Here is a 19485-nt window from a genome sequence, read left to right as displayed (position 1 = left end):
CTTATATTGTTGCACGGCGCAAGAAAAGGAGTGGTTTTTTTTTTCCTCCACCACAGCACTCCCAAAATCTCAATCAGCAGATTTATTTTGGGTGGTGGGAGGCTTGATTCATCCAGGCCATCTCAGTGTTTGATGAAAGGTTTACATTTTAAAACTTACAATTTGAGATAGACAAGGCATTGTGCAACAGTTCAGGGATGGAAGGCTGTGGAGAAATTATGGGTGAGAACAAGATGCATTAGGAAGAACTTCTATAAGAAGTGGGTTTTAAGGAGGAATATGAAGGGAGTACAGAGTGGGTGGATTTGATTTAAATCAGATTTATTTAAATCATGATTTAAATCACTAGTCAGCAAGACTCGATTTAATCATGGATTTCTACATAAAACTGAATTCTTGTTGTTTGGTATAACCTTTAATACATATTCTTCACAACTCAGAGATAGATGTAGGTTTCATTTTTAGAAGGTGTACACAATACATTTTTAAAGTGATTTATTCTGAAAACTTTTCAGCAAGTTTTACATATCAGATGTTTTACATATCAGAAAATGAATGATTGATTGGTTATTTCATTTACCAAAGGTAATTGAAGCAGATATTTATGAAGTCATTGGGAGGTGAGCTATCTCCAGTTCAACAGGTTAATCATTAATATTTGGAGGATTTTCTTGCCATGCTGTATTAGGAAGAGCACATCACCAGACAGACATTTAAATTGTTTTATTTAACTAAAACAGCATTATGTATTATGGATTTTTTTCTTCAACAGCAAACATATGCTTGTTTTGTTAAAACATTGTATGAATTTTTGAATTTAGTTAAACATTCAAGTTTTTTAAAATCAGGTTTGTTTTTGTTAAAATTGTTTTTTTTAAAAAATACAAAAATTAAATCTATTATGTCAGCCAGGTGAGCATGAGAAATTTAAAAGATTGGCTTCTGCAGCTAGTTCAGTCATCTTCACCGTCATTTTCCTGTTTGTTCATAATCTAGAAAAGAAAAACAAGCTTTCCTACTTTTTCAGTTCCAAAACGATTTTTCAATTTGGAATGAATTAGTCCAAAGGAAGAAAATAGTCCTTCTACACCAGCAGAAGAAGCTTATTGCTCTTAAAAGTGAGATTATCACTTCAACAGTCTCTGAATCCAAGTGCTTAAGTGTCTTCCACCAGTTCACTTGTGTGACTTTCTTTAAAACATTATCAGGAAACATATTTCTTGAATGGTTCACCCTTAGCTCTGAAGTTTATTGTAGTTGGCATTATGGAGGGATGATTGCTGGATGTGCATGTCATAGCCAACTCTTCTTCTTCAGCAGTTAAGGTTTGAATCTGGTTCCGAGTATTGAGAGAATATTTGCAAGAAAATGAACAGGAGATAGTGCTTGTCCCATTCTTTTTTTTTAATGCTTGTAATTTAACTCGGTCATTGCATATTTCTCTTTTTAAGATCTCACTCAGTTCCTTCCAAATTTCAACAGCGTCAGCAATAAAACAGCTATTTCCCCGCATTTTGTTCAAGGCTACAGAAATAGGCTTCAGGGTACTCAGGATGTGTTCAACATTTCTCTTAAGCCCAATGTTGAGAACTTTGTCTGTGAAGGTGCCATCTATTTTTTTACGATTTTGTTCACAAACTGTCATCAGATTAAGCCAGTTCTTGATATAGTGCTCAAAACAGTCCACTACTGAGTTCCATCGCACGTCTTGTGGGAAACTTAGCTTGGTTCCTTCCACTTTTTGCATTGCAGCTTTGGTTGTTAGGGAAGTATTTTGCAATTTCAACAACATTAGCCTTTATTTCTGGAACATTGAAGTCTTTGGCTAGGCGGTCCATCAAATTAGCACTGCAACCATATGTTATTAGCTTGGGACTCCCTTCACTCTCTTCTAAATCATTTCTTCTTATCTTGGATACATTTGCAGCATTGTCTGTCTGTGACCAAGCTGAATACTAGACATTTGAATTTTTTTCCCACAGTTTGTTATAGCTTTTACTGCTACTTCTTGTAAGTATTCTGCTGTCTGTGTGTTTTCTGATGTATCAATTGTTTATGTAAGGAAGACATTCCCTTCTCTTGTCACACAAGCACATACAAGAGGATCATTGTGTACATTGCTCCACCCATCAAGACTCAGGTTAACAATTCTACCCTCTAGATCTTTTGCACACTGCTCAATTTCTCTTTCATACACTTTATCCAGCAGTTTACCTGCGACATCTGCTCTGTTGGGTGGACTGTATCCTGGTCATAATGACTGAACCATGTTAATGAAGTGTGGGTCCTCAATCATACTGCAAGGAGAGTTTGTTGCATAAACAAACCGGGCAATTTTTTCATTAATTACCTCTTTTTGTAATCTGCTGGTTCTTATCACAAACTTATTTATGGTTGTTTCTGGATGACGGAGATTTTTTTTTTCTTTTCGCTACAGGTGATATACTGTGGCTATGTGACATACATGATGTGACTGAAACATTATCATTGTCAGATAACTCTGAAACTATAGAAAATTATGGTGATCTTGAAAGTGGACAGTCTTCAGAAACCTGTATGTTGAGGATTGATTCTCCTAAACAAAATAATTCAATGCAGTTATTTAATTATTATTACCATACTGCTCATTTAGTATTACTCATTGCATCCACTGACACTCAGTACTACTTTAAAGGTGAAATTGTAAAAGGAAGATCTGCCTATTTCAGCTATTGTTATCACATTTATTTTTTATCACAACTGCATCTAAAATGATAGTACCAGAGAGTAACTAACAACTATATTTTTTGCTCAAACATGAGAATTCAAGAATAGTCCAGAAGGAGGACAGGCAGTCCTTAAGAAAGTAGCATGAAATAAAAAAGTTTACCAACCTGAAGATCCTGCATGTTCAGACATGTTCATTTCATAATCTTCAGTGCAGCTTCCTCTTGAGAAGGAACACTTTTCATGATGTTGTTTCATTCGGGCAACTAGGCCTTGCATTTCTTTGTTGCACTGTTTATATTTTGCATACCTGCCTGTCTTACCCACAGGCAGAGGAACTTCATTAAAATATTCCCAAACTGGGTCTCTTTTATGTCCTGCTGCCATGATAGGTTTTCCCTTCTAGTGAGAGAATGGTATTGGTAGATCTCAAATCAATGAAGGCTACACTCAGAAAGACCTCAAGACTTCTGGAATATGCTGCTCAAACAGTTTCACTTTTGTTTCTATTGCCTGTCCGTCCCTTCTCACATTTATCTCCAGACGACTTCTCCTTGTCCAGATCTATTCAGTCCCCAACAATCTTCTAATTATTGTACTTTTTGAAACTTTGTACTTTTAGAGAGAGGTAAGAGGTTGATTCTGTGTGTACAAATATGCAGAGGGACAATAGGGTTGAGATCTGTTATTTCTCACCTCTATATAGTATTTATTTATTTATTTACAAACATTTTTGCTGTTAACAAGCATGTTATCTCTGGAGACACAAATCCACAGTTTGAGAACTGCAAAACTAAGAATCTCTGATGGTATCTTCTAGCCTGAGCACTGAGTAAATAGAAAGATTAACCTAAATATTCTATACAGAATCCCCTGGAACCTCATAAGATTGGGTCCTTAATCCATGAACTGTTGGAACTCATTTATAAAACTTTTCTTAAACATTTAATGAATATATTGTCTCATACTGTAGAATGAGAATGTATAATCCCTATTTCATTATGAGATCTCTTTGAGCTATAATGTATCTTAATTAAAACTATCTTTAGATAGTTTTTTCCTCAAAAACCATTTTATCAAAAACCGATTTAAACAAAAAAATCAAATTTTTAAAATTTTTTTTAAAGAAATCGTTGATTTTTATCCACCCTGAGTACACAGATATCATATGCCAGAGAAGTAGAAAGAACGCTGTTCCAAGTATATGGTGTAAAGCAGAGTGACAGAGACTGTGTGAGAGCAATCAGAAGACCTGCCTGAGAGGGAAGAAGGTATAAAAAAAGACAGGGAGAAAAGGTGTTGCATAGTGAAAACTTGGTGGTTTTTTTTTTGAAATGTCAAGATCCTGAGCAAAACAAGATGTGGTGAATGGGTGGGTGTAAAAAGATCATGGAGAGTTGAACGTAGGAGAGTTCACTCAGGAATTGGCAGTATGACAAGTAAATGAGGTAGGAGAATCTTGGAAGAGAGGAAAGTAAAGTTGAGAAAAGAGAGTAGATGTAAAGAGGAAGATGTGTGTATAGCGAGGGCTGTCCCTAGCTATTCTGGGGCCCTATGCAGCCCCTCCCCGTGTGTTTGTGTGGGTCCCCAGGCCTTCACATAGGGGGGCAGGGCTGGCTTGGGGGCCAGGGGGGAACCGCCTCCGAGTACTCACCGGCGGCGCCACTAGTGCCGGGTCCCTGTAATTCCTGGTGCCGGAGAGTGCAGGCCCGGCCTTGCTGCAGGCCTCAGGGGAGGGGGGGGGCCCTGGGGCTGATAAGGGCCAGGGAGAGGTGGGGCTGGGGTGGAACAGGGGTGAGAGAAGGCGGGGCTGGGTCAGAGCAGGGGCGGGGGCCATGAGGAAGGGGCACGGCAGGGGCTGGAACAGCATGGAGCTGCACAGGGCACCAGGAAATTTGGTGCCCCAAATTTCCTGGTGCCCTACACAGCTGCGTACTTTGCGTATGGGTAGGGATGGCCCTGTGTATAGTAACTGGATTTCATTGAGCAGCAGAAGAGGCAAAATTGTAGATTAAAGATGCAGTCACAGCAGTGTGAGCAAGGAGGAAAGGAGTGGGCTAGTAAGTTTAGGGTAAAATGTAAAGACCATAGTATTGACAAAAGCCTCAAGAACAAGAAGGGAAGGAGGTAGCTAAGATCAGCAGTGTCTAATTGGTTGAAGATCACAAAAAGAATTGAGTGATTGGATGGGTGAGAGTGTTCAATGTTGCAAGAGTAACAAGTGTTGCAATGGGATTTGGAGAAATCAAAATGAACAGTTTAATAAAAGAACAGATTCAAAGTGAATGATGTGGTGACTGGGCAAGATAATTCAGATGAATTGTAGATTTGGAAATACGTGTCTTTAGAAGAAGTGTGGGGATTAATGTCAGGGGAATAAAGAGAGATATGTGTCAAAGTCTAAGGAAGATGAGTTGGGGAAGTAAGTTATGTATATTTGTGTGAAGAGTTGAAAGAAGAGCTGGATGGTACCTTGAAGAAGACAAAGAGATGGGAAGAAAAGGGAACTCATGACACACTCATTAAATCTGTTGATGGAGAATGGGGAGAACAGAGAGAAGTAGGCATTGATCATCAAAAGGAGTCTGGAAGAGCAGAAGACAGATGTCATGGGTAAATCTTTTTCACAGTGTAAAGCATCGTTTTTCATAGAGCAAGTTGGCAGGTTTCACAGGATAATACTACATTTCATGAACATATTATAATGGTGTGTATCAACCAAACAACAAGCTTAAAATGTTTCAGTAGAAACCTGAAGAAAGAAAACAGAATTTTTGCTTTCTTTATCTTGTTGGAGCTCTACTTTAAGAATTGTAAAATCAAGGGTAACTTGTGATTTAGAATCTACTTCTTTTGGCTGCTCTGGGTAGGGCCTATATTTGTGACTGGTATAGCGTCAAGTATAATTTGTTCTTAACTAATAATAATAAATATTGAAGTTTTTTGAACAGGTAACATAATGTATTTATATCCCAAAATACATATGTGGGCAATCCACAGAGTTAATGGTGCTTTTGGAGCTACATCTTTTCCTTGACTACTTATGATTTTTAAACTTCATGTTCTTATTTTATATAAGCATGGGTTTTTTTTTTTGCATTTAATTTTTTAGGTATTGTCTTAAAGAGAAAAGGGACAAGTGGGGTCAGTGAGAAACACAGCCTTTATTAGTATGCACTTCCTGGTTGCAGGGTATGTTTCTTGTAAGTACTGGACTAGTGCCTGTTTTAATTGTGTAGTTACATGAGCATTACTCCTGGGGAAATTCTGAACCAAAACGTTAAAAATTCTGTGCACAATATTTTAAAATTCTGAATATTTTATTCGTTAAAATAACACAATATAATCATGCTGGTTACAATTATTTTGATCATTTATTTAAACTACAGTACAATGGATGGAGAATGGGAGTGGGGAGCATTTGAGGAAATCCCCAAACCCCCTCGGTCTAATAGTAATGTAGCTAGTATTGACCCTTTACGTCTAGTCAACAAATATATTCAGCCATATGCTCAGTGTTACATCACAGGCAACTGAAGAGCAAGCAAGGGCTGGGGACTCAAACTCACAATTTATATTGGCTACTGACTATCTCCAGAAAGGTCAGTAGCAAACAGTTCATGGAGCACACTTTGATAGGAAATTTTTTCACTCCAAGAATTTAGACCAGTTCTAATCACTAAAGCACCATAAGCATTTATAAGGCCATACTGTCCTTTACAATAAGTCTCCTTTATACCACTTTGGCAATGTAAAGAAACCTTAAAATTTTTACACCTGTTTTATGCTCCCGGGGGGAATTCACTGAGAACAATGGGAACAATTCACTAAGCAGGCAGGCTGCTACGTTCTGCTGTGCCTGAGGGGACAGAGCCTGCACCACACCTACCTCCTCAGAAAAACCCCAAAGCCCTGCCCCTCTACGCCAACTGTTGTGAAATAGTGAGCGAGAGGGACAGAGTGTCTCTCTCTCACACGTATGATTGCCCAGCCCTCCTGGCCCTGGTGGTGATTTACATCCCTACTGGCTGCTCCAGGCACCCAAACTGCCCTGCCTGCACTGCTGTGGAGGGGCGCATGATTGCTCTTGTGGCTTCCCTTTGCTTCCCCATCAGAAATAATTTTTCTGCAGGGAAGCAAAGAAATCTGCGGGGGCTATGAATTCTGCGCATGCGCAGTGATACAGAATTTTCATAGAATCATAGAATATCAGAGTTGGAAGGGGCCTCAGGAGGTCATCTAGTCCAACCCCCTGCCCAAAGCAGGACCAATCCCCAATTTTTGCCCCAGATCCCAAATGGCCCCCTCAAGGATTGAACTCACAACCCTGGGTTTAGCAGGCCAATGCTCAAGCCACTGAGCTATCCCTCCCCCCCTATTTCCCAGGAGTAGAGCATGTATGTAATATAGTATTGATTAGTGGATGTGGCATGGGACCAAGAGCTTGTGTTCTAAGAACTCCTGGGTTCTAATTCCATCTCTGGCACTGACTATGCAGCTTTAGTGCAAATATTCAGTACCTAACTTCTCTGAATCCGTTTCACATCTGCAAGATTGGGATAATAATACTTTGTTTTAGAAGTGTGAAGATTCAGGTTTGTGGAGTACTATGAGGATGTTAAGTGCTATATAAAAGCTAAATATTATTTTGTTTGTTCATTATTTGCAGGTGTTCTTTTAGACTTTATACCAACTTTTCAAGTTAAAGAAACTTGGAGCAAAAGTCTACTTTCAAGAGTCTGACCTGTTGTAATATCAGTATTTAAACTTCTTGCAATTTGTACAGTTTTATTATGTTTTGGCTGATGGCATTAAATAAGAGTGCAATTTTAGGTTTTGATCCAGGAAGCTGCAGTACTCTTCAATGGAATGATAGGAACAGGAGACTCACAGCAAAAACATATGGCTGCAGAAATTCTGCTAAAGATCATGAAAAAGCCTAGAAATAATCAGATAGCAATAAAGATTAAAGGTGAATATTAATGGCCCAAAGCTCCATTTTGGAGATACGAATGCAGAAGTAGAAAACTTTAGATGGCATGCAGAGATCAGTTAATCAGCAGAATTTATCCTGCATTCTGCCCTTTGAGTTTCACAAATCTCTGTATGAATTTGGCTCTCTAAGGGGTTATCAAATCTTAATATTTGCCAAACATGTTCAGATTTAACCCATACATTGGTCTCTATTTAATCACTTTTCTGATTACTATATCCACCTTGTGAATGACTCATCCAAAATGGTCTCCCTAGTCATTTTTACAGAATATAATAACCAGCACAATACTCCAGTTATGATCAGTAAGAATCTGTTTGTATGCCAGTTTTGCCAGATACATAATATTACAAATCTAAGCAAGAACGATTGTATGCATATTGGATTCTTAAAATAACTGAGTCTGAGTGGGTTGGTAGGCCTCATTCTGTGTTGCCCTGCACCTTGTATAATGATTTTACACTATAGCAGAGTGAGTGAAAAACATTACCATTTTGATGTGAAAGTGTTTTTCTGCTCTTAAATGGCTACAAAACATGATTTAAACATGGTTTTAAAATTTAAATTGCTTTTTAAAATTCATATATATTGCTCATTCTTTACTTCCCATTTTATAGTCTTAAATTGATAAATTTGTTGATTTTTCCTTGTGTCTTTTGTTTCCTAATTGGTCTTAGAATTTCAGATTTTACATAGAGATATTTTCTACTAAGAAGTTTCATATTTAAAATGCTCAGCTATACTGAAAAAGATAAATCTAGGGCCTCATTAACATCCTTACTGTGAAGGGAACACAAACTCAAAATACAAAATTGATAGCCTGTGCTCTATTTACAACCACTTATCTTTCTTGACTTGTGGAAGCTTAACGTACAGGAAGCTGGAATGCTTCATCCAAGCTATACCCTGACACCAAAGTTTGCAGTTTGAAGTCCATTGGAGTTGTACTTCTGATCAGTTAGATGCTTTTTAAAATGTCACTGTGAAATGGCTAAGTATAAGCTTTAGGAGCCTAATTTTAGGCTTATATTTTTTACGTGTGTGTGTATAAGGCTGATTTTCACGGCAGAGTTAACGTGAATGTAGATAACTCGAGTTAACTCCTCTTAAGGTAATCTTATTTGAATGAGAATGGCCACACTTCAAAATAATACTGGAACATCACACAGTGATTGGATTACTGCAAGAGCAATTGTGTTAGTAGCTGACAAGTTGTGCTAACTCAGGCTGTAGCCTCTACTCCCTGACAGGTCAGCCAACACAAACTAACAGCCCCACCAGGGCCGTCCTTAGGCATATGCAACATATGCGGCTGTGTAGGGCACCTGAAAATTTGGGGCACCACTGGGTCTCAGTGTCCACCCTCCTGGCTCTTCCTGTCCCTCTTTTATCATAGAATCTCATAGAATCTCAGGGTGGAAGGGACGTCAGGAGGTCATCTAGTCCAACTCCCTGCTCAAAGCAGGATCAGTCCCCAACTAAATCATCCCAGCCAGGGCTTTGTCAAGCCTGACCTTAAAAACCTCTAAGGAAGGAGATTCTACCACCTCTCTAGGTAACCCATTCCAGTGCTTCACCACCCTCCGAGTGAAATTTTTTTTCCTAATATCCAACTTAAACCTCCCCCACTGCAACTTGAGACCATTACTCCTTGTTCTGTCATACCGGCTGCCAACTAGACATAGAGCCATTGATCGCTACCTGTTGAGCCTGATGATCTAGCCAGCTTTCTATCAACCGTATAGTCCATTCATCCAGCCCATACTTCTTTAACTTGCTGGCAAGAATACTGTGGGAGACCCTATCAAAATCTTTACTAAAGTCAAGGAATACAACGTCCACTGCTTTCTCCTCATCCACAGAGCCAGTAATCTCATCATAGAAGGCAATTAGGTTAGTCAGACATGCCTTGCTTTTGGTGAATCCATGCTGACTGTTCCTGATCACTTTCCTCTCCTCTAAGTGCTTCAAAATGGATTCCTTGAGGACCTGCTCCATGATTTTTCCAGGGACTGAGGTGAGGCTGAGGGGCCTGTAGTTCACCAGATCCTCCTTCTTCCTTCTTTAAAGATGGGTCACTAAAGTAGCCTTTTTCCAGTCATCCAGGACCTCCCCCGATCGCCATTAATTTTCAAAGATAATGGCCAATGGCTCTGCAATCACATCCGCCAACCCCTTTAGCACCCTCGGATGCATCACATCTGGCCCCATGGACTTGTGCTCGTCCAGCTTTTCTAAATAGTCCTGAACCACCACTCTCTCCACAGAGGGCTGGTCACCTCCTCCCCATACTGTGCTACCCAGTGCAGTAGTCTGGGAGCTGACCTTGTTCGTGAAGTCAGAGGCAAAAAAAGCATTGAGTGCATTAGCTTTTTCCACATCCTCTGTCACTAGTTTGCCTCCCCCATTCAGTAAGGGGCCCACCCTTTCCCTGACCACCCTTCTTGTTACTCTTAACATCCCTTACTAGCTGCAACTCCAAGTGTGATTTGGCCTTCCTGATTTCACTCCTGCATGCCTGAGCAATATTTTTATACTCCTCCCTGGTCATTTGTCCAATCTTCCACTTCTTGTAAGCTTCTTTTTTGTGTTTAAGATCAGCAAGGATTTCACTGTTAAGCCAAGCTGGTCACCTGCCATATTTACTATTCTTTCTACATATCGGGGTGGTTTGTTCCTGCAACCTCAATAAGGATTCTTTAAAATACAACCAGCTCTCCTGGACTCCTTTCCCCTTCATGTTATTCTCCCAGGGGATCCTGCCCATCAGTTACCTGAGGGAGTCAAAGTCTCCTTTTCTGAAGTCCAGGGTCTGCATTCTGCTGCTCTCCTTTCTTCCTTGTGTCAGGATCCTGAACTCGACCATCCCATGGTCAGTGCCTCCCACGTTCCCATCCACTTTTGCTTCCCCTACTAATTCTTCCGTTTGTGAGCAGCAGGTCAAGAAGAGCTCTGCCCCTAGTTGGTTCGTCCAGCACTTGCACCAGGAAATTGTCCCCTACACTTTCCAAAAACTTCCTGACCCTTCCTGCAGGCTCCCACAGCTGGCTGCTGCAGCCTGGTGATTCTTAACTGTGGAGGGTATCTAGTAACCTAAAAGTTAAAAAGCCTTCCAGCCTGCCAGACCTATTTGCACAACACTGAAACTGTTAAATCGCCACTCAAGTGGTAATGAAGCCATTTAACAGGCATTTCCCAACCTCCAGGTATATAAGGTTTCTGAATTTCTGACAAAAACAATTGTGCATTATTGTAATATCTACTCGGAACATGTTAGTCTACAGGACCTTAGTTTAAAATTTGTTTTAAAAATATTTCATTAGTGAGTTGGTGAAAATTATAAAATCACATCTCTATAAAAAAATCTTTGCATAGATTTTTAGATGCACACTCATCTTTAGCCTTAAATGCTTGGATCTTCAGGCATATAGTTTAACTAAATCCTTCAAAAGACCACCGTTATCTAAAATACACATTTTAATTTTAATTACTATAGTAAAAAAAAAAACTTGCTTCCAAAGTCTTCCTGTCCATCCCTTTCTCCCTTCAGCCCCCGCCCCCTCATTGAAGAGAGCCCTTAAAGGGACAACACCCCTTTCCTTCCAGATAGCCGGACAGAGAGTTTCCCTTTCTTTACTTCTGACTATCTTATGAACTCGTTTTAAGAGAACCCTCCCGCAAAATGAGTACCTAGTAAGATATAAAATCCTTTGTTATGCCTAGAATATTTGGAAACATATTTTTTAAAGTTGGTGAAATTTCATAAACATGTCTATTGTTATGGAGATCACACAAAGTAAATTAGTGTTCCTTTTTTCTGAAAGCAATGAACGTTGTTATGAACACACTAAACCTCTGTGACTGATTAATTTAAAATAATGGCTTTGTTTCAGTGAGTTAAATATGTAGTAATCTGGAATGATTACTTTATGAAGGTTTAAGAGTTCATTTAAAATATAAAATCATCTTGGAAATACTGATTAAGAAAATGTAAAACAGAGAAGAACTGCCTCATGTATTCCATAATATTTAATATTGTATTCAGCAAGATAGCTGACTCGCCCTTACTACAAAGTTTTTGCAAATAAAACTTCAGGGTATATATAAAAAAACCCTGTGACTGACATTTTTTATTCCCAAATTCAGTGCTTTTAATTAGGTACCTTCTGCATGTCCAGTCTTCACCATCTGGTGAAGTGGAAAACATGCTTCATTTTATTTAGAAAGAAATTGCAGAAGAGTGTTTTTTTCATATGCCATTTGCTTCATTTGGGTTCAGGGTTTTGGCTGGAAGGGGGTGAGCAGGGTGGGGGAGGGAAGAGAGGAGGGAAAAAATGGGGAGGGGGCGGGGCCTGGGCAGATTGGGGAGGGGTCTAGGGCGAAGCAGGAGTGGAGTATGGGTGGGGCCACAGGCAGAAGAGGTGGGCTGGGGAGCTAGCCTCCCCAAGCGGCAGCTTCACCCACTGCCCATGACAGCAGGTAAGAGTGGGTTGGCTCCCGCATGCCTAGCGCGCACTGCAGTCTCCTTTGGTGGGGGCCATATTCACAGATCCAAATGCGCCAGCACCACACATTCTGTGTGAAGGAGAGAGTACGGGGGTCTCTGGGGGGAATTATGATTCTCCACCGTGGTGAGGCGGGCCGGGCATCTCGGTATCCTTTGCTGCCTTGTCCCTCCCCACCCTTGGGCTGCGAGCGCGGGCTGCTGGCAGGCATAGTGGTAGTAGTTTGTTTAATACTGCGTAGGGCTGCATAAATCCTAAGGACGGCCCTGAGCGCCACTGTATTTGAGTTAAGGATTTTCGTGTGTGGATAGGAATGAAATTAGGGGGCAACACTTGAGTTAACTGTGAAGACAAACCATAAATATAGTTCATAGCAACTTTGTTAATGTATTGAAAGTCTAAACTTGTAGTTGTTGACCCTGAAGCAGTTGGGTTTTCAAGTGACAAAAGTTTTATCCTACTGAGAGGAAAAGTTTTTATTAAAAATTCAATTTTAGCACATGCTTTAGCTTTAACCATATGAATAATCTTGGTAAACTCAATGAAATCAATGGTGAACTCATGCGAGCAAAGTTGTATTCCCACTTAAGTGTTTACAAAATTAGGTCCTTAATTTTCAATATTTTGTTTTTTGGCATAGCAGTCTTGTAAAATTCAAAGATATTCTACCAGCAGTGACATTAAAATATATAATATTTTAGCTTCTTATAAATTCTAACTAGAGGATCACACACCTTGTTGCCTCTGTAGACCAACCTCATGGCACACACCAAGGGCTCCTTGCATCCCTCAATTCCTCCCCACATGGTCCCTCTATTTCAGGGACTCCTGGCATAAACTCCCCTCCCTACCTGCCCATACACACAAACACCCCTTCCCAGTCCTCCTTTCACCACGTATCAGGGGCTCTGTGTTTCTCTGTGATGGCTTTATACTATTACCTTCTGTTCTTCCCTTCCTGCTCTGTGTGCCCCACATTACCTTCATATCAGGGGCACTGTGTGCTTCCCATTTCCACCCATCCAGCATGCCAGGGGATCAGTGCGGCCCCCATTCCTCCCTTCCCCCCAGTGTCAGGGTCTGTGCCACCCCATTTTTCCCTCCTTCCTCCCCCATGCCAAGAATTCTGCACCCTCTCATTTATCTCCGTCACATGCCAGTGTTCTTTGTCCCCCCATTTGCCCTTGTGACTGCTCCTGTCAAGATGTATGCAATTTTACCGTAGCCCTATTGGTCTCGTGATATTACAGAGACAAGGTGGGTGAGGTAGTATCTTTTATTGGACCAACTTCTGTTGGTGAGAGAGACAAGCTTTTAAGCTTACACAGAGCTCTTTAGGTTTGGGAAATGTACTCAGTGTCAAAAGTAAATGCAAAGTGGAACAGATTGTTTAGCATAAGTAGTTAACACATTTCATGGGACCATTCAAAGTGAAGTGACCTGTTAACACCTCCACAATCATAGGAGGAAAAGGAAAAAAAAAAGTCTAAAAGCATTGGTGTGCTTAGGAATACACTATTAATATTTTCCAGTTGGAATATTTTATCAGCTTAGATAACACAAGATGCTTCGTTCTTGTAAATTGACTTCAGTGGAGCTATGACAATTTATAATAGCTGAGGATCTGCTCTTATAATCTTTAGCAGCAGGGTACTGTAAATTGATATACAGTAGAACCCCGTTTATCCGAGCCTCCATTATCCAGCTATCTGTATTAACTGGACTGGGGCTTGGGGCGTCTGCCCCAGTATTCACAGTAATTAGTAATTGTACTGGATGTTTCAGATGATTGGATTTGTCAGTCATTTTCTATTTTTACTTGTTTAGAGAAAGATCTCAAAAATATGAATCTGTCAGTGTAATACTTGTTGGTAATTAGTTTTCTTTTTCTTTTTTCTTGCAGCAACCCTAAATCCACCAGCCAGAGAGTAAATAAGAAAGTCAACAATGATGCATCACTTAGGATTCAAAATTTGTCTATTTTGGTGAGACAAATAAAATCTTATTATCAGGTAAGTAATTTTTTCTCTTGCTGCCTTTTATGTAGATTTTTGAACAAGTTCTTAATAAATTTTTAGAGATGAGTCTGACAAAAGCAAGGGGAGCAATTAAAACCACAACTGTATGAGTTTATTTTTTTCAATTTGTCTTTTAGTCAACATTTACCACTGTTCAGTGTATGCCTGGTTCTGGTGATTATATTCCAAAGTAGGAAGGGTATCTGAAAACAACTAAAATTTGAATTATTGATCTGTCCATATAGCTGATTATTCACTGTTCTGAGTTGCTGTCATATTAAATCATTTAATGTCAACCAGCAGCCTCTGAATCCACATACATTTTGTGCAAATAAGGGATAAGTATATCACATATGAAATCAAAGTCTGCAAATTGCCCCGCGGTTTACGATGACTTTCATTAAATTTTTATTACTGTTGAAGGAACTTGTCATAAATATAAAGGGAAGGGTAACAACCTTCCTGTATACAGTACTATAAAATCCCACCTGGCCAGAGGCACAAAATCTTTTTACTTGTAAAGGGTTAAGAAGCTCAGGTAACCTGGCTGGCACCTGATCAAAAGGACCAATAAGGGGACAAGATTCTTTCAAATCTGGGGTGGGGGAAAAAGGTTTTGGTCTGTCTGTTCTGTGTGCTTGCTGGACACAGATCAAGGAAACAAGCAATCAACTTCATTAGAATTAGTAAGTACTAGCAAGAGAATGTGTTAGCTTATTTTTGTTTTGGCTTGTGATTTTCTCTGTGCTGAGAGGAAGGTATATTCCTGGTTTTCTTTTTGTAACTTTAAAGTTTGGCCCAGATGGAAATCCTCTGTGTTTTTGAGTCTGATTGCCCTGTAAGATTATCTTCCATTCTAATTTTATAGAGGTGCTTCTTTTACCTTTTTTCTTTCTAATAAAGTTCTGTTTCTTTTAGAATCTGATTGGGTTTTTTTTTTTTAGTGTCCTTAAAAAAACCCAAGGTTGGTCTGTGCTCATCTTGTTTATTCTCAAGCCTCCCCAGGAAAGGGGGTGTGGGAGTTTGGGGGGATATTAGTGGGGAGTAGGAACTCCAAGTGGTCCTTTCCCTGAGTTTGTCTAAATCACTTGGTGGTGGCAGCGTTATGTAATCCAAGGTAGAAGGGAGAATTTGTGCCTTGGGGAGTTTTTAACCGAAGATGGTAGAAATAAGCTTAGGGGGTCTGTCATGTGGGTCCCCACGTCTGTACCCTAGAGTTCAGAGTGGGGAGGGAACCCTGAAAGAACTACTTAAATTTTTTGTTTGATTTTTGTTTATCATTTGGTTGAGTTTCCCTAACAGGAAGTACTTGAGAAACCCAGTGATGAGCTAATTCCACAGCTATAGCTTCGCTATTTTATTTTATTTTAATGTGATAGAAGGCATAGTATTGTGTGGGCAGACTGTGCGCCCCCACATAGCCCTACTGAAGTCATTGTGGTTCTGTATGATATGGGGGTCTGCCTGTAATCTATACAATGCACAGTACAGGTTTGGGGACTTAGTGGGGCACTATTTTACTGTTCATTGATTTTAATCATAACATTTTGTTCCTGGATCATTTGTATAGTCTTGGGCTACCATGTTAAATAATCTGTCAATCGAATGTTGAAATCAATTGAATGTGAGGCTGTGTCATGTATGATTATTGTAAGTGTGTGCCTGCCTGATGACACTGACATGTTTGGCAACTGTAAAAATGATCATTATAGTGAAGATAAAGTTCTTTGAGTCCTCGCACTTGTCCATTACATTGGAGGTTTGTGCACATCTCATGCATGAACATTGGAGAGTTTTCTCTACCGGTATCCGTAGGGAAGGCTCCACTCTTCCCATCTCCTTGTGCTCAATTCCTTCTTACCCTCTGTGTTGAGTAGTTGGAGCCTCTGGGTTCATAGTTTGTTTGAGAGCTAAGATGTGGGTACTTATCTTACCTTTCCTAGTGGTTTGCTGGCTGAGATAACTGTGGTATTCCAAGCTCTGAATGGTTTCCACCGGGTAGCCTCTGCTTCTGTGAGTAATCAAGAACCACTATGCATGTGCTGCCTCCAAATCTTCAAATGCTCCACCTCACAATGTGTTTCATCAGTGGTTAGGTGTAGAAGAGGTACATTGCTCAGTGGTAGTTCAGGATGTTCTACTTTAATAGCAGGAAGCCTTCTACAAGGGCTACTTACCTGAATAAATGGAATGTTTGTCTTTCTGGGCAGCTTTCTGTAACAGCTGCAACTCCCTGGGCTACTTTTTCATAGATATTTAGGTTAGAAGGGACCATTATGATCATCTAGTCTGACCTCCTGCACAACTCAGGCCACAGAATTTTACCCACCACTCTTGTGAAAAACCTCTCACCTATGTCCGAGCTATTGAAGTCCTCAAATTGTGGTTTAAAGACTTCAAGGAGCAGAGAATCCTCCAGCAAGTGACCTGTGCCCCATGCTACAGAGGAAGGCGAAAAACCTCCAGGGCCTCTTCCAATCTGCCCTGGAGGAAAATTCCTTCCCGACCCCAGTTATGGCGATCAGCTAAACCCTGAGCATATGGGCAAGATTCACCAGCCAGATACTACAGAAAATTCTTTCCTGGGTAACTCAGATCCCGCCCCATCTAATATCCCATCACAGGGCATTGGGCCTATTTACCATGAATATTTAATTACCAAAACCCCCATGTTATCCCATCATACCATCTCCTCCATAAACTTATCGAGTTTAATCTTAAAGCCAGATAGATCTTTTGCCCCCACAGCTTCCCTTGGAAGGCTATTCCAAAACTTCCCTCCTCTGATGGTTAGAAACCTTCGTCTAATTTCAAGTCTAAACTTCCTGGTGGCCAGTTTATATCCATTCATTCTTGTGTCCACATTGGTACTGAGCTTAAATAATTCCTCTCCCTCTCCAGTATTTATCCCTCTGATATATTTATAGAGAGCAATCATATCTCCCCTCAACCTTATCTTAGTTAGGCTAAACAAGCCAAGCTCCTTGAGTCTCCTTTCATAAGACAAGTTTTCCAGTCCTCGGATCATCCTAGTAGCCCTCCTCTGTACCTGTTCCAGTTTGAATTCATCCTTCTTAAACATGGGAGACCAGAACTGCACACAGTATTCCAGGTGAGGTCTCACCAGTGCCTTGTATAATGGTACTAAAACCTCCTTATCTCTACCGGAAATACCTCTCCTGATGCATCCCAAGACCGCATTAGCTTTTTTCACGGCCATATCACATTGGCGGCTCATAGTCCTCCTATGATCGATCAATACTCCAAGGTCCTTCTCCTCCAATTGATGCGTCTAATTGATGCATCCCCAGCTTATAACTAAAATTCTTGTTATTAATCCCTAAATGCATGACCTTACACTTCTCACTATTAAATTTCATCCTATTACTATTACTCCAGTTTACAAGGTCATCCAGATCCTCCTGTAGGATATCCCGGTCCTTCTCTAAATTGGCATTACCTCCCAGCTTTGTATCGTCCGCAAACTTTATTAGCACACTTCCACTTTTTGTGCCGAGGTCAGTAATAAAAAGATTAAATTAGATTGGTCCAAAAACCGATCCTTGAGGAACTCCACTGGTAACCTCCCTCCAGCCTGACAGTTCACCTTTCAGTAGGACCCGTTGTAGTCTCCCCTTTAACCAATTCCTTATCTACCTTTCAATTTTCCTATTGATCCCCATCTTGTCCAATTTAACTAATAATTCCCCATGTGACACGGTATCAAACGCCTTACTGAAATCTAGGTAAATTAGATCCACTGCGTTTCCTTTGTCTAAAAAATCTGTTACTTTCTCAAAGAAGGAGATCAGGTTGGTTTGGCACAATCTACCTTTTGTAAAACTGTGTTGTATTTTATCCCATTTACCATTGACTTCAATGTCCTTAATTACCTTCTCCTTCAAAATTTTTTCCAAGACCTTGCATACTACAGATGTCAAACTAACAGGCCTATAATTACCGGGATCACTTTTTTTCCCTTTCTTAAAAATAGGAACGATGTTAGCAATTCTCCAATCATATGGTACAACTCCTGAGTTTACAGATTCATTACAAATTCTTGCTAATGGGCTTGCAATTTCATGTGCCAATTCCTTTAATATTCTTGGATGAAGATTATCTGGGCCCCCCGATTTAGTCCCATTAAGCTGTTCGAGTTTCGCTTCTACCTCAGATATGGTAATCTCTACCTCCTTATCCTCATTCCCATTCGTCATGCTACCATTATCCCTAAGATCCTCTTTAGTCTTATTAAAGACTGAGGCAAAGTATTTGTTTAGATATTGGGCCATGCCTAGATTATCCTTGACCTCCACTCCATCCTCAGTGTTTAGCGGTCCCACTTCTTCTTTGTTTTTTTCTTATTTATATGGCTATAGAACCTTTTACTATTGGTTTTAATTCCTTTTGCAAGGTTCATATACAGTTGTGATATTTCATACAAAGCTTTCCATGTAAGATATCATATGAAAGTTTCTTACAATGCGGGAAGGAACAAAGCAGCTCTTCCGAGGAACCTTCAGCAGAGGATTGACAAGCACCTCCAGGAAAGTTTCCTAAGAGATCTCTTTGGAGGATTCCTGTGAGATCTCGGCATGCATTAATCCCCTGTGCTGTACTGATTAGCTCACAGGGAAATGTCTGGCACACAGAAACAGAGCCAGTCTTGTACCTTTCTATACCCTGAACCTACCTCCGCACTACACAAATCACAGCCACTTACTAGGCGTCTCCTCTCCTGCTTCTTGCTCACAGAAGAGCAATTTTTGAGACTGGCTAGACACCTCCAGAGTGATGAAGAGTTCCTTGCTGTCTGCCCCACCAAGTGACCCGGCCGGGGGCTCCACATTATTGTCTAACTGCACCTGTTCATCAATGACTTTGTCCTCCGGGTTAGGTCCTCTTTCTGCCACCTCCAGGCCTGCCGAAGTATCTACGGGGCTCTTGGTGGTGGAGGTGCGGTCACCTCCAAGGATCGTGTCCAGTTCCTTATAGAACCGGTAGGTCTTGGGTGAAGCACCGGCGCGACAGTTTGGCTCCGTTGCCTTACGGTATGCCTGCCTCAGCTCCTTTATCTTTGCTCTGCACTGCATTGTGTCCCAGTCATACCCCTTTTTGGACAAGTCTTGAGAAATTTGCCTGTAGGTATCAAAATTTCTACGGCTGAAGCGCAGCTGGGACTGCATAGCCTCCTCTCCCCAAATACTTAGCAGATCCACAGTGGTCCAAGCGGGAGAGCGTTTGCTGCATGGAGCCGCCATGG

General features: G+C 40.5%; 1 protein-coding gene across 8 annotated transcripts in view; it reads left to right on the top strand.

Annotated features, from left to right (window-relative positions):
• The window catches only part of CCDC88A (coiled-coil domain containing 88A), a 359900-nt gene that overhangs the window by 79353 nt on the left and 261062 nt on the right, over positions 1–19485 (top strand). For all 8 annotated transcript variants that reach the window (XM_073339323.1, XM_073339320.1, XM_073339322.1 and 5 more), the window contains one exon: positions 14108–14216. In XM_073339323.1, the coding sequence (XP_073195424.1) occupies positions 14108–14216 (109 nt within the window). The remainder of the gene's footprint in view (positions 1–14107; positions 14217–19485) is intronic.

Source organism: Lepidochelys kempii, chromosome 3 (assembly GCF_965140265.1).
Source record: "Lepidochelys kempii isolate rLepKem1 chromosome 3, rLepKem1.hap2, whole genome shotgun sequence".
Lineage (NCBI taxonomy): Eukaryota > Metazoa > Chordata > Testudines > Cheloniidae > Lepidochelys > Lepidochelys kempii.
This window is presented reverse-complemented; position numbering and strand designations above follow the sequence as displayed.